General features: G+C 35.9%; 1 protein-coding gene and 1 long non-coding RNA gene across 4 annotated transcripts; both read right to left on the reverse strand.

The window, feature by feature from the left end:
• Positions 1-1904: 1904 nt before the first annotated feature.
• Positions 1905-12642, reverse strand: LOC140782493 (kinesin-like protein KIN-14M). Of its 3 annotated transcripts, XM_073129084.1 has the most exons (22): positions 12109-12642; positions 11862-12019; positions 11690-11776; positions 11320-11596; positions 9931-10058; positions 9756-9839; positions 9534-9611; positions 9372-9464; positions 9223-9252; positions 7346-7813; positions 7189-7270; positions 6992-7087; positions 6718-6897; positions 6450-6556; positions 6169-6348; positions 5807-5970; positions 5480-5733; positions 5225-5388; positions 3746-4097; positions 3562-3670; positions 2774-2868; positions 1905-2169 (listed from the first exon to the last, which is right to left on the reverse strand). In XM_073129084.1, the coding sequence occupies exons 1-22, from the start codon at positions 12128-12130 to the stop codon at positions 2105-2107; spliced, it is 3273 nt and encodes a 1090-aa protein (XP_072985185.1). In that variant the 5' UTR covers positions 12131-12642; the 3' UTR covers positions 1905-2104. The 3 variants fall into 3 exon arrangements, with proteins under 3 accessions (XP_072985185.1, XP_072985183.1, XP_072985184.1); XM_073129082.1 differs by having other exon boundaries at positions 3562-4097; XM_073129083.1 differs by having other exon boundaries at positions 3562-4097; positions 9931-10028; positions 12109-12559.
• Positions 12643-13474: 832 nt separating this feature from the next.
• On the reverse strand, positions 13475-14041 carry LOC140782349 (uncharacterized). Its single transcript, XR_012107852.1, has 2 exons — positions 13814-14041; positions 13475-13682 (listed from the first exon to the last, which is right to left on the reverse strand). It is a non-coding gene; the product is annotated as an uncharacterized lncRNA (long non-coding RNA).
• Between the last annotated feature and the right edge of the window lie 998 nt (positions 14042-15039).

Raw genomic sequence — 15039 nt, forward strand, 5'->3', positions numbered from 1 at the left:
GACTTTGCAAATTGCCGTTCTATGCATATGTTCTCTTAAAATTGCGTTCTATCATTTATCCAGCAAGGTAGTATTTCTATGAGATTTTCTAAAGTTTGAAGAACCTAAAATGATAAGATTGTCGGACGAATAACAAAAGGTGTAGCACAGATTAATTAATTTTGATATATCCACTGTTGTGATTACAGTAGTCCAGCATATTTTAGATGAAACAATATAGAAGGAGAATAATACAGGTCCAATTGTCTCAACAAAGAGTAGGAAATATTATAATTCAATGCCAGCATGAGCTTCACAACTTCATCCTGAAAGATTCACCATACAGATTAGAGCTGCTTTAGAAACCTTCTATCTGATAATCAGGTTAATGCCACTACTGTCTGCTTAATTTGAACACTTCCTATCTATGCAATCAAAGTAGTTAGGATTATGAATCCTAAATCAGATTGGTAATAATAACAGATGTAAGAATTATAACTAGCAGCAGTTTACTGAAACTGCACCTAGAAATAATAATGCCTCATAATCCTAATGAGATCAGCTTTTACCAATGTCAAGAGAGGGAACTATTGAAATGAAATGTAATGCATACATTATCCATAATAATAGCTACACTTATCAATCTATTACACTATAAATTTACAATCCTCAACACTAAACGCTCACAGCTACTGATTGAAGTCCATCTCTTGCTTACTACCCTCTGGTCGACGTCTTCCAATTTAAATCGCCAATGTCATGTCTCACTGTGTCAAGATGCTGAAATTGCAGATGTAGATGATATTGGTGAAGTAATCAGCTGCTAAGACTGCATCAGTCAGCATGTGTCTGTGCTCCAATGTCCTCACTAAGACTCCTGCAGTGGAGCTTTATGTATTCTTATTATATATATATATATCACTCATTCTCATGTATCTCTACTAGGTGGCATCAAATACTTGAACAATAATACTTCTAAGCAACAGTACTGACAGAATTAGTTTGTCTCTTCCTTGTAACTTCTGATAATATCATACTGTATTGACCTGTAGATTACACTATAAATTCGTCCATGAAAGAAGAAAATCTGAATACAATGCTATTGAACTAAGTGCCATAAAAAGTCTAATCAGCATTACAAGTACAAATAGGTGAAATTAAGTGTACCACATCCAAATTATCTCCTGTCATCTGCTTGTTTAAATCTAAAGTAATATATTTCGGTCGTTATAAACATTTCTGTTCCAACATTGTTAACCTTCTTTTGATTCTTCTTTCCCGTTGCACTCTTCAAGTGTCACAACATCTCAATTATCCTCATTGGTGACTCATATAATATGGAAAAGAGGTGCAGACTTTGGGAAACAAGTAATATCATTGACAAGCTTATATCTATTGCTCTTACCATGAGGTCCTTGCCCCCTGGTCCAACACCAGATTTTAGTTTGTACAGTGGAAGCTGCAAACATGGAATACTTAAACAGATTAATACTACGTGCCAGGATAAAAGTTGCAAATTAACTAACTGGACAAAATACTTGAATGCCAAACATGCATACCTGTTCATTCTTCTAAATTTCTTCCTCTGGCATTTCATCAACAAGTGATAGTAGTATAATACCATAAAACTGCAAATCAGTCCCTTCAATTCTTAGATCTTTTCCCACATAGCTGGTGATGCTCATATGTCATAGAACAGTGAGAAGACAATCATTCTTCTACATTGCCGATAGTGAAAACTCAGTGTATATCCAAACAAGGTAATTTTCAGTAGATCATCATCCTATATGTTTCACATGAAGTGATGAGGCCCGGTGAACTATAAACACTTATTATAAATGGCCACACGGAGATTAACTTTTCATTTGACAAATGCAAAGAGAATCCTCATGCTGAAAATATATATGCATACTTATAAGTTAATATGCACCAAAAATGACCATAAACATTATTATTAGAAGATAATGAATGAATATTACTATTACATCCTATAAAGAAATGTCATCCCATAAATAAGTGGGCTAGCTACAGTACAGTAGCCATCAAAGAAACATACTTAGTAGCTTTCTCTAAATCACTATACAAAAGTATACTGCCAGAAAAAAATTTCCAAGAAAATACACTTCTATTGCCAACGTTTTGGAGTCCTGGGAGAAGATGTTGCTTGGCTGTCTGTGCTTCTCCTAAGACCTGCATTATAGGAGAATGTACAAGAATCAGTACACATTACAGAACGACATATAATTGGTCATGTACATTCTTATTTCATGAAGGGGAAAAAGGGGCGGATAACCTTGTGTCAATTCACAACAAGCACATAAGAAATCATTAAATGTGTGTACATCTTTTATCTCTTTTACACAATCTATACTCTGATACCTAATTAAGAAGGATATTGCGTGTGTTCATCCCCACTTATTCCTATAGTTGTCGTCTCGAATAAGTAATTCTTCTGTGGAAATAGCAGGTGAGCTAAGTTAATATTTTGAAGATTCTTTGTTCCATTGTTCTGAAATAAAAAATTACACATTTTTGCGCTTTGCTTTATCTTTCTACAATAAATAGTTCCACCAAAAAGGTGCACATTTTATCCCCCATTACCTCTCCATTTATTGTTAGCCAAAGGATGTCAAAGAAATAAGCTGCGGTTCAGAAATTTCAGTTCAACTCCAAAAGTCTTCTTATGAGTTTAAGCAAGCAACAATCCAGTTCCACTCCAGTAGATGAGAAAAATTCAAGAACAAATCGTATACATAAATTCACAAAGAAATTATTTTGATGATCAATCTCATACTTGGTGATTTCGGTGTTTCTTTCAGTTTATGTCCGAGCACATTTGCTTGCCTTTTCTGGAGAGATGGCTTAGGTACTCGTGTTGGAATTCTAGACCTGCATGGATTATAAATACGAAGGACATTACATAAAATAAAAATATTTAGAAAAATAGTGACAGAAGCAAAAGCAACACTATTTTGTTGGTTCATTCTTAAAGGACTAACTTTTTGCATTAACAAGTTAGTAAAGCTAATTCACAAGGATACCAGAATTATTGAAGCCTTAGTTCAGGCCCCCTATCCTCATCTTTTGTTCTTCGATGACTACTGATGAATACTGCTTCCTTCCAACCCTCTAAATGTGCATTTTACCCTTCTGCCCCCCCTCAGATGAGAGGGAATGTTAAGATGTGTGCTAACAATGTCCACAATCATGACATTTTTCTCTAAGTTTGATCTTAGTTGATTCGTAAAATCTTTATGAGAAAATTTATGTATAAAGTAGTAGCATCTCTTTCTATTTTTGGACATACCCAGACTTCTTCTGATACATATTCTACTTCAATGCAACCTCTACTCACACTAAATTGTAAATACTAATTTAGTTAGCAAAAGAAAGCTATTGTTGGAGCTACCTTATGGACATCATATGAGAAGAATGAATCATGACGAAGAGATTTGCAAGTGTGAACAAAGTAATGAAGTATATCATAACCTTCATAAACTTGTGCAGCTAACATGTACAAGAAACAGTTTAGGTATCATTATAATTTTTCTGTATGAACTTGGAGGTGAATGACAAACTCACACTTTCAATTTTGTGGTGTCTGATTGTTTATCACGCTCAGGGAAGAGGGTGAACTCAACAACACTACTTATCGAACCATCGGTCTCAGTTCCCATTGAAAGACCACTATCTGATATATCACTTAATCGTTCATCAGAATCAGCATCACCAAAACCCACAAGCTCAAGGTCTACAGAATTCTGACCTGTGTCCCCTGTTGCCAGCTTCGACTGACCTGCAGTTTCCTTCTGTTGCCTGATATCATCCACAGACTGCAGTGAACCGGATTCAGAGTGCTTATCACTATAGTCAGAGAAGACCTCAGGATCTGAAGCTGCCTTATTACTTGTTAATGTCATTTTACCATACAATTTTTTGCCTTGCTGCGTGGTTCCACCTAGTGATGACATACCAGGGGAGGAAGATGAATGCTTCAATTCAGAATTGCTGTGTCTTTCGGCCTTTAAGCTGGGAGATTTGGTCTTTCTATCTTTAAACAGTTGTAGATGCTCGATTTCATCATCCTTCCTTGCTATTGTATCTTTGAGGAATGCCACCTGAAAAGGTGAAAGAACATAAAAAAATTGACTTCTTGCAGTACCTAATACTGGAAGGATTTTCATCAAGAGAAAGACCAGTGACTTTGATAAGAGTACTCCAAAAGTTGTCATTGCATTTCACGAGAAATTATTGCCAGTTAAGCTATTAAATGATCTGCACTCTGCAGATAAATTCAAGTCCCTTAATTTCTCTCTCTTGCCAGTGCTTTAGGTTTCAAATTGAAAACAAGTGTGGGTACTTCATTTGCTAATCAATATAAAAAAAAGTTGATTTATTCTCTTGCACTGTATAATATGCGCATGCATGTTGGTTTGCCATCAGGTAAAGATGTCCAATAGTGTGAAGCAGCAAGCGACATTAGGCAAATAATTTATTTCTATATTATTATTACAAGAAAGCATAAAATAAATGCCATTGCAGAAATCACTTTGAGGGTCTCTACATGAGGTCGGCTTGATCACTAGTGATCTTCAGTGCAGATGATAATAAAGGTACTAAGGTTGACTGGCATGCCAGTGGCTGAGAGAGTCGCTGGGATGTCAGGAGTTTGACTTCCCTCAGCGATGATTTCTGGTTGGGTTGGATGCTTTAACTTCCAACTGTCTCTCTCCAAAAGGAATAAAAGGGTTGAAATAAGATAATGGTTCCAAGTAATTAGACCACATTGGTTGATGAATAATTGCAAAAACTTAACACCATGAAATATTTAATGAATGTCGAAAACCACTACAGCAACATGTCCAGTTACTTACTATGCATTTTGGAATCTGATCAAAATGAATATTTGTATCAAGGAACTTTTTTGGCACAGGCTAATCTATCTCATTTTTGTCCAATAGTAAAACTCATCCCTTATCTGCTTATTCCATTCCAACACAGATGGAGAAAATCTTAAGACTTTCCTCTAGCAATATATTATGATGCTACAGCATATATTTTCTACAGTTTACTGGCCGCAGTGGGAAGAGTCCATCTTACCCTCTAATTATTTGTTTCTATTCCTATTTCACAAATGATAGGCTACAGTTTCTTTTCAAAATCACAGTTGTGTTATTAACAAGGAAATACTGCCCAAAAAGGTAAGCGTAAGACATACAAGATAATTACAGGAAAAAAAATCAACCTGTTCCATTAATTCTCTGACATCTTTCCCCTCCTTTTGGCTCTTCGCAACACCTAATTCCACCCCAGATACTCTTTCAGCAAACTTCATAGTACTGAAAGTCTCAGAATAGGATAGAACATCTGGATTTATCTGTACAAACATCAGTGTCTTTGCATGTCCACCTGAACAATGAAGATTATTAGTTCGAGACAATTATAGTAGAAGACCAAATAAGAGAAACATAATCCATCAGTAGAAAAAGGAATAAAGTACCTAAAGAACTTTGTAGGACTTGAGTGAGCTTGCTATTTCGATACGGTACATGTGCACTTTTTTGTGATAAAGCAAATATAACATCTCCAAGAGCAGATAATGATTTGTTGATGTGTTGTGCTTCTTTAAGTCTATCACCTGTAACTTCAGAACGGTCAACCCTCTCACTTCCTGCAAGATCTACCAGATGAAGAGAACCACGCAAAGTAGCTCCTGTCTTCAAATCCATAGCTCGAACATGAACAGTCACGATACTGCAATAGAGCTTAGTGGTAAGGAGCATAAAAGATAGCAGTAGAATGTAGGGGCAGACAGACAAAAGGAAACCTGTGAGATCTGCTACTTCTATCGTTGAGAGCAGTGGCACCGACAGCCCTATTGGCAAGCCCTATTTGCATCAATTCGATCACATCAGAAGTTGATTTGACAGGATGCATACTAGCACCAGGAACAGCAAGCCCATTAGGTTGAGAAGTATGCAAAATCCCAAGTGTGTGGAAGTTAAAGAAAAGATAGTGTTGCTAATAAAACCTGATTTTTACCAATTTCAGGTTGGAAAAACATATAAAATGGAATGAGAATCAATTTACAGATGTACTATTCCAAATTCTACCAAGTGGCGGGTAGGTAAGTTGAATATCACCAACTCCAGAGTATATGATAACTTTAAAAGTATGCATGAAAGGATATTTCTTCTGTGAGCCATCACTGAGGAGGAGATCACGGACTTGCTCATTGTATATTTCAACCATCTGAACACTGATTTCATACATAAACGTATCTTGTCTTTTCTGAGAAATATGGAAAAGGTCATTCAAAGCTCGATAGTTGACACCCCAATCCATCTCTGATGCAGAATTAGGACCAGTCTGAAACATTGTCAAGGACAATGTAAGCTAAGCACATTGCTCCGCAGATAGCCAAGAGAAAGCTGGTCAAAAATATTGGAAGAAAAAGTACAGTTGTATACCATTGTATAAGTTTTGCCAGATCCAGTCTGACCATATGCAAATATGCAGACATTGTATCCGTCAAGAACTGATCTAATTAGTGGTCGTATGTCCACGAAGACTTCCTCTATCAGATAGAAGGGCAAGAAATCAGAAGTGTGCCTAAGGCATGATAAACAATGATATCATCTGCCATAAACTATTGCATGCCGGTTCGTCCAATTGAAATTAGGAAAATGGATCATGACAGAGGAAGATGTACAAATATAATTGCTATGTTATTAAGACCTTGAGTGGACACAGGAGCAAAGACTTTGTTGAACGTGAACATCCTATGTCCATCTTTGCCTTGTTTGGAAGGATTTGCAAGAAGAAGCTCGCCATTGTCACCAATATACTCAATTGTTGTCAACTTTTGATTTTCTCCAGCAAGAAAAGGTCTAATCCGACAGTAAACCCGAATATTACCTGAACAACAAGTGCAGAATTAACCAGCTGATTACCACTGATCAATAAACGATATTAATTGCATATAATAAGGTGAGGTGAGTATAATAGGTACCTTTTAATTCCTGAACCTCGTTAAATAATCTCCTGTTTTCTGCAAGAGTTGCATAGTAATTTTCTGCAGCATCTGTCAATACTTTTAGCCTTTGGCCTAAAAAGGAAACAAAATATGTGTCATAGTATCCAAATAAAAACGTGAACTTTTACAAAGAGTATGCAAACAGAAACACTTGTTAGGTAAATCTTCTTTACCCATGCTATTAAGTTCTTCAGACCATTTCTTTTGAGTATTTAAGACTTCATGCCTGATGGAAACGGAAGACAACCTCAAGTCCTGGTGCAAGAGAAATTCTTTAGACTTGAACTACTTGGAAGGAACTTAAAAAAACAGAAGTAAATTAACTTATACCTGCACTGAATGCAGTTGCAAACCCGTAAACTTGTGCAATATATTTTTCTTCTCATTCCAATTCTGATATTTTGATTCTGAAAATGTCTCAAGATCTTTTGTCCTCCTCCTTGACTCTTCTAATAAGAGTTCAACTTCTTTTATCCTCTGCTCCAACTCCACTTTTATTTCCATAGCCTTGGCTTCCAACCAATGACATTGTTGCTCATGTAACCTTTTTGTTATTTCCAGTTCTTGTTTGAGATTGGAGATTATATGATCACTATTTTCTTTGTCCTTCATGATCCTAACTACATCTTCCTTCTTAGTTTCGAGTAGTCGATGCTGTTCTTCATATGATTTTTTAGTCTCTTCTAGGTCTTGCTTAAGTTTTGAAATTATAAAATCATTATTTTCCTTTTCCTTCATCAGGCTAACCACATCTTCCTCCTCAAGTTTCTTTTTCTCTTCAACCCTGTTTTTCTCTGTCTGAAACAAGAATTATGGTTATAGTGTAATATTAGAGAATGGAAGCTTCATATTTCAGAATACATAAAGAATAGTGTTCAGGAACGTTAGCTATTTAACATGTACGAAGTTGTATCTATTCATGCAGCCATCCTAGCCTCCTAGGTTGAGATAATCCTGGGTCTGCAACAATGATACAGTTGTTTGACTTGAGTGCTGACCTTCTAATTTCTAAGTTCTGACCATACAAATAACGTATGTTTATCCTTTATTAGCCCTTACCTAAATTTCCTCTTTCTGGTATTAAAGTTAGGCTTATGCATTCTCTTTGGCTATTGGCCCATGGATTTCTAATACATAGGTGGACTATAGTGTATATAGTCCTCTTCATTAGAAAAGTTTTAAACTTATGGAGTTTGATATTGGTGTTTAGCCTTCAATGTTATTACTTAATAAATTTCCTAGAAAACAAAGATATTGCATAACATCCTTGCACCCCACAATTACATTAAAAGTTAAAACAACATAACAACAGAATCACAACTTATTACTTGCCAGTTGTCACAGATAAAACAGCACATGCATTTAAACAGCGCACTGTTTTAAAGAACTGGAACAGGATTCTCATACTGAATCTATAATCTGGTGTCTGATCTATCTCAAATTTCTTCATGCAATTGTTAACCTGTAGTGGTATTAAGCATGGTCATTCTAATGTGTCCTTTCAGAAACCAAGACTTCACAGATCCTTCAGTAAAGTTATATCATGAATGCTACTGCAAGACAACAGCAAATACAATGCTACATACTACATACTACATAGAGTACTTGGTGCCTTGGATTAAGCTGAACTAGAGATGAATTTGATTTCAATTGAATCCAGCAACAAGATGTGATTGATATAACTGATCTTTGCATTCTCAGGTTTATTGGTTCCTAAGAAATGCAAACCTGTACTCCTGGTTAACTACTTGAATTCAATCAATCCATAGAATTAACTGGAATATCGTTGTGAATGGACAATACATATTTTATTCCATGGTAAATCAACTTTTGACATCATCATGCTTGTGCAAAGAAAAAACAACCGGAGTGTTCATTTAGGTTATCCATTAGGTACAATTAAACATATATAAACACACACACACACACATCATTTGTGTACCTATTTATGTGTGTATATACTATACATAACTGTATATATGATTATGTAAGAAGTTAAACTGTGTTATTTATGATTGTGGAAAGCAATGAAATTATGTCAATCAAAAAAACAAAAAGGACCACCAAAATGTAAAGGAAGCAACGTGTTGGACAGATAGAAATAGAAATCTATAAGTTCAATAAAACTTGAAAATGAAATAGTTTACAAAAGAACTTAAATGAAGAGCATAAAAGACAACTAGCAGATTCATAGATGTGAAATGGACCTTAATCTGTTTGAGCTGGTTCACAACAATCTGAAAGATGGAAAAAAAAGCAATTAGTACATCATCTCACAACAGCAAGCTCTAATAGCAACAAGGACTTAACAGTGCATTATTTACCCACGTGATATGATCACCATCCACATAACTACCTGAGTTTCTTCACTTGTCCCAGTGGCTAGTGTCTCAAGCACTTTGATCCTTGACTGGTACTTCTCTTCACGTGCTTTAATAAGATTGTTTTGCTGTAGACATGTAAGTAAGTCATAATAAATATTCCATGGAAGTATGAATGCAAAAGGATCCCATCTTACATTTCGTATATGTTCTGCTTGAGTTGAAATACGACGTTCAATCTCCTGTATGACCTTTCTCAACAAGCAAGCTACACGCTAGATGAAAACAATGGTAGCATGACTATGTTAGAAAAGAGAGAGTTACATTTCATAATAAGTGAAAGAAATAAATGTAAAAGAACAAAAGTTAACTATTTGGATGATATAAATAAACTAACTGTGTTGATTTCAGTAGCCTACATAAGGTATTTCCCCATTCTTTCTCTCGATACTTTCATCAAGAATCCCATTCACGACACTCAGCAGTGACTGTGTTGGTGCATTCTGCAGCAAGAATTCTTATAAAAACAAGGCATATATCCATTTTGTATTAGAAGTAAGAAGTAGACTCTTGAGGCTATTATTTAGAGCTTACATCCAAGCTATTTGATTTCATCATTTCAGAAATCTTAGCAGCAGGAATATCAGAATAACCCCCTTGTTTCATTTGGAAAACCTCATGGAACTTGTGCCCTGCGTGACGGGAGAGAGGACTTGATGGTTCTACAAAAGAATCGTAATTCATTTAACTCAATATATTCCTTGAAAATATTTCAATGGAACTTTCTTCTAGGGCATTATTACATATATACAATTGATGGCCTTCTTTTAAGAGAAATTAATGGGCATCATAAAGAATGTAAGCAATAATATGTAATAGTGGTGCATAACGATGATCTATTCTGATACATCTAATTAACTAATATGAACTATTTAATAAAATTTCAGATAAAAGAAGTTCCATTTTCATGCAGAAATCATCTGAAGCATTCAGCTCTTACATGCCAGAACTGAGGACTGTAAAACAAAATGAGGCCAAGCGCAAGATGATGCGAAAAAGATTGAAAAAGGAAACAAAAATTTGATAAGGTAATTCTATTTCTAGCAGGATATTGAGATTTTATCCAACAATTAGTCGTGTACTATGTAAGCAGCCAATTAGCAGAAACATAACCATTCATCTTATAGAACGGGCACATTTTCTTTAGAATGTAAAGATGACTGATGCTAGTATAATTTGTGCTCAAATTCTCAGATGAAGATGCTAGAAAAAGGTCTTCTCTGAGGGGGACAGAATCAGACATTTGAAGGCACATAAGAAAGGCAAATATTGCACATTATTATAATCATCATTTCATGTCTAATGGCTACATCACCTTAATGATACTACCTTGGCTCAAAAACTTGAGATTTTCCTTGACAATATTAAATCTACAGGAAAATATTTATGATATCGGTGAAATTTTAGGGCTAGAGCCATCAGATCAACTTCAGTCTAAACACTTCCGGGAATTCGTTTAAAAGGTTTTACAAATTACAAACCCAGGAACTACATTAGTTTCTAGATTAAATTTGATTAAGTAAATCTTTATGTTTAGATTATGTATAGTTGTAACTAGAGTATAATCAGCTATACAATTAATTTCTGAGGGTCAAAGTTCTCAATTTAATACTCTTTGATCTGATCAGTAAACTAGATGTGCGCTACTCTGCCATAACCTGTTAGGCAAGCTAATATATGCAGTGTGAAACTAGAATTGATAAGGGGAACCTACAATAAACTTATCTCTTCCTTTTCATGTTGGATATTAAGCACCTGTAGTATTGTTATAAATACTCCTCCAGATCACCTATCTTTACCTGTAACTCTACATATTTATACACAACACCAGATATTTCCTTATGTTTCTACGTTAGCCCAACCAACTTCAACATATCAAGTTTTCAATTGTACAAGTGCAAACAAATGTGAGCATGGGCATACCTGACATAACAGAATTCCTTAGGATCCGTTGGAACTTTGTTTCCAATAAACTTTGCTTTCTTTCCTGTCCTAGGCCTTCAGTGTTCTGACTACCTTGAGCATTCTCCCTTCTTAAAACATCCATAGCCTCCAACCTACTACCTTCTAATAGTCTCCATCTCCTTCTCGCCTCACTGTCACCCTTGACTGGTGAATTGGGCTCCATGCCTTCTCCAACGCGAGAGATCAGACGATCCCTCAACGATAGAAGACACACTACTACTGCAGATATGGGTCCCTGTATCAATATAAAGAATATAAAACAACTCGAAGTGTTAGTGGAAGACAAGGTGCAATCTTTTTTAAATTCAGTCATATCAATGCAATATACCTGTTCGAGGTCTGAAATCTTGAAATGAGGCATTTTCAATCTCTCTAGAGCTGAAAGAAACATGTTTACATGATCACCTCCTCGAGCCTGCAGTATAGATCATGATTAGATTGCCGCCTATACCCAGTCCAAGAATTATGAAAAAAAAACACCGTTTTCTGCAATTATAGACCTCTTCCAAATAATCAGGACAGAGCCTTCTAAGAATTGCACATAACACTGTTCCATCAACCAACCGCGCTCTAAATTCCTCCTCGGATGCATCCAAAGACATGTTAAAATCTGAGAACAAGCTATTAAGCCATCCTATGACATCCGATCGCTTCTTAGCTGCTTGCATCGGAACAATAACTGAACCGCTTCAGATACAAAAAACGAAGAGATCAACGAAATAACCAAATCTAAGTTTCAAACTTTACCCATCTCGTGGTTGCTCGCCATGTCTTCTTCCCCCTCTTTCTCTTTCTCTGCCTCTGCCTCTCTCTCTCCTCGTTCCTACAACACCGGACTAATCATAGGACGAGGCTCCGGTTCTCGCATCAATCCAGCTTCGATTCCTACCGACGTTGACCAAGCTGGATCGAATCGTACGGTTCCATCAATGAAATGAAGGACAAAATGATCGAGGCCACAAGAGGAGGGCAGAATCTTGCGCGACGAGAGGGAGAGGAGGAGAGGGAAGAGAGGAGATCGAAAGACGCGGGAGTCGTGGCCAAGTGGACAACCCCTGGACTTCTCTCAAGAGACCTTTTTATGGGTTATCTTTTTCCTCTCATTTTTTTTTGGTAAAGAAAGAAAAACCTTGGATTCTATTTTTAGTTCGTAGAGACAAGTAGAGGAGAGGGAGGAAGACGAAAGGAAAGCGGAGAGGAGGGAGGGAGAGCTGAAAAGCTTCTCTTCTTTTCCGTTTGCTGAGATAACGGCGTTAATTTCGCAACGATCCGGACGAGGTTGTTAGTTTTCGACGAGGAGCAGTTATTTCGCGGCTAAGGAGGGCACGAAGGTAATTTAGGACGAAATGGCGTGGCAACGTGTAATCGAAATTTTAAATATGACTCGATTGTCGGAGTTAGTAGTGATTGGCACGGCGTCTGGCATTGAGCACTGTTGTGGTTTCCCGGTGTAAATATATACGAGTGTTTGCCGAGCTAACAAGAGTTATGTTATATGAGTGTTTGCCGAGTTAATTTCTACTTATTTAACTAGAATATTATTATATTTTTACTCCGCAAAAGAATTTAGATTAATATTCTTACTAATTATTTATATCACAATGGGTATTCAAATAATAATTTCAGCAAAGGTATAATTTGACGAGTATATCTACTTAATTTTTGATATGACAATATTAGGGCACGGGCATTGTATTATTATTGTTATTATTATTATTATTATTTTTTTTGTTGAGAATATAACGTCTTCACTCACTCTTACAATAAATATCACTGGAAGTTAAAGTATCAGGTTCAGAGTCTTATCAATTTAAACTTTAGGATTCTTTGCGAAAAGATTATAACAGTAGGGAGTTAATTAGATAATTTTTGTAAAAGACAGGCTCTTTTTAGAAAAAGCAATGTTAGTATTCCAACCATAAAAGCACGTCTTTCTCGGGAATTTATTTTGACCCGGTAGTCTTCTGAAAGCAGTCGAGTTTAACTATATTGCACGTTTAGTAACAATGCAACAGGGAACCCTGCAATGATATTTGGTCTAAACAATATGGGATACATGAAAGCACAAACCTTAGAAAAGGGAATCAAATAATAGAGTGTTGATGAAAAAAAATTAATAGCAATTGGCAAGTAGAATAATTGGCATTAATTGCAGTTTTAGAATTTAAAAAACAAAGGACATGATTGAAACTAAAGAAGAAGAATACATGGGCACCAAATTATGGTCTCTGACTCTCTGTGCAGGATATAATAGAAATAAAACACGCCCATTATTTTGTTTTTCCTGGCTCTGCTTTATCACAGTAACTGCAGCAAGGCTTCTAATAAAAGAAAAGACAGCAGAAAAAAATTCTCAGTATTGGTCAGGTTGATCTTTTCATCTGTATGAAATTATTGTCATTCGCATAGAATATTGGACATCATTCTGAGTGTCACAAGGATAACAGTGTACCAAATCTATATCCAAGTCAAATTCAGGCCAATCCTCATGATATCAATATCCAACGGAATTCCCGCCAGTCTTCATCCTGCATCCTTGATAATGGTTCACCGTTCACGGCTCCAGTCGCTTTATACTTCACTAGTTTATTTGTCACCCTTTGACGGCATTCTGGTATAAGTATCACCTAAGACCATTTCATAAAACTTCATTAAAAATTATAAGATTCTCCTACAGATCAGTCATATATTCTAATCAATTATGAAGAATAATACGAGCAGATGTTTACCCTATTACTCTCCATGAAAGTAAGATTAGCAATTATCACAAAAGTTAGTGAAGAACTTTCAATTTCTCATACAACATCAAATTTAAACAAGAGCGGGAAAAAATTTGTGCCACTTGGGATTCTTAGGTACATGGGAGCTGTTCCAACATTTGATATTAAGCAGGTAACGCTAAAAGAATTCATCCTTCAGATAGTTTTATGCTGAACGATCAGAGAATATTGAAGCCACTGAAAGATAAAGTGATGAGGTACTGCAACCAAAAGAATCTTACATGTTCTGAATAGACACAATTATGATGAAAAAAACAGTACAATTCATGATTAATATCTCATAAAAGCCACTTTAGCCTGATAGCAGAAGACTGATATCCTAAATATACTCGGTCCTAACTCAAAAACTGGGTCACATTTGATGTCAGGTTAACATACAGACATAATAGATCAACCTCCCAAGCTACCAGTCCAACGTAACATATCTGGTCATCAGTATCTTACTAACAGAACACAACTAGTTTCCTGTGCACAACCATGTACTCTTGAGCATCTTGCGCAGAAGCACATGCCGAAGAGTCAAGTTAACCATTTTACAATGCTTTTTCTGAAATGATAATCAAATAAAATTCACAAAAGTGCTAGAGGAAACATAAAGAATCGAAGAAAGGAAAAAAGAAGCAAATTTAATCACTGTAGGAAGTTCATTGACTGAGTGAGACCTCCATTGAAATGCTCATGCTTGCTTCGCGAACTACAACGTAAAAAACAAAGTTACAACCAGTTTACCAAGCCGATAATTGAAATACGAGTACATTCAGACGCAGTAAATAATTTTGGTTACCATGTATATGTTGCATAGTACAAAATTTTGTACCATGAAGATGAAAGACAAAATACTCGTCCACTGTTTACTGCTTCCAGATTATGTGAACTAATGTAGGCAAATTTCCTTCGG

Source organism: Typha latifolia, chromosome 2 (assembly GCF_019914945.1).
Source record: "Typha latifolia isolate L0001 chromosome 2, TyphaL0001v2, whole genome shotgun sequence".
Lineage (NCBI taxonomy): Eukaryota > Viridiplantae > Streptophyta > Magnoliopsida > Poales > Typhaceae > Typha > Typha latifolia.

Coding starts and splice junctions, on each gene's coding strand:
- LOC140782493 (XM_073129082.1), bottom strand. CDS start 12,130: ATGGCGAGCAACCACGAGATGG. Junction 9,465..9,533: donor AAGCAGAACATATACGAAAT/GTAAGATGGGAT, acceptor ACATGTCTACAG/CAAAACAATCTTATTAAAGC. Junction 2,170..2,773: donor AGAAACACCGAAATCACCAA/GTATGAGATTGA, acceptor CCTATAATGCAG/GTCTTAGGAGAAGCACAGAC.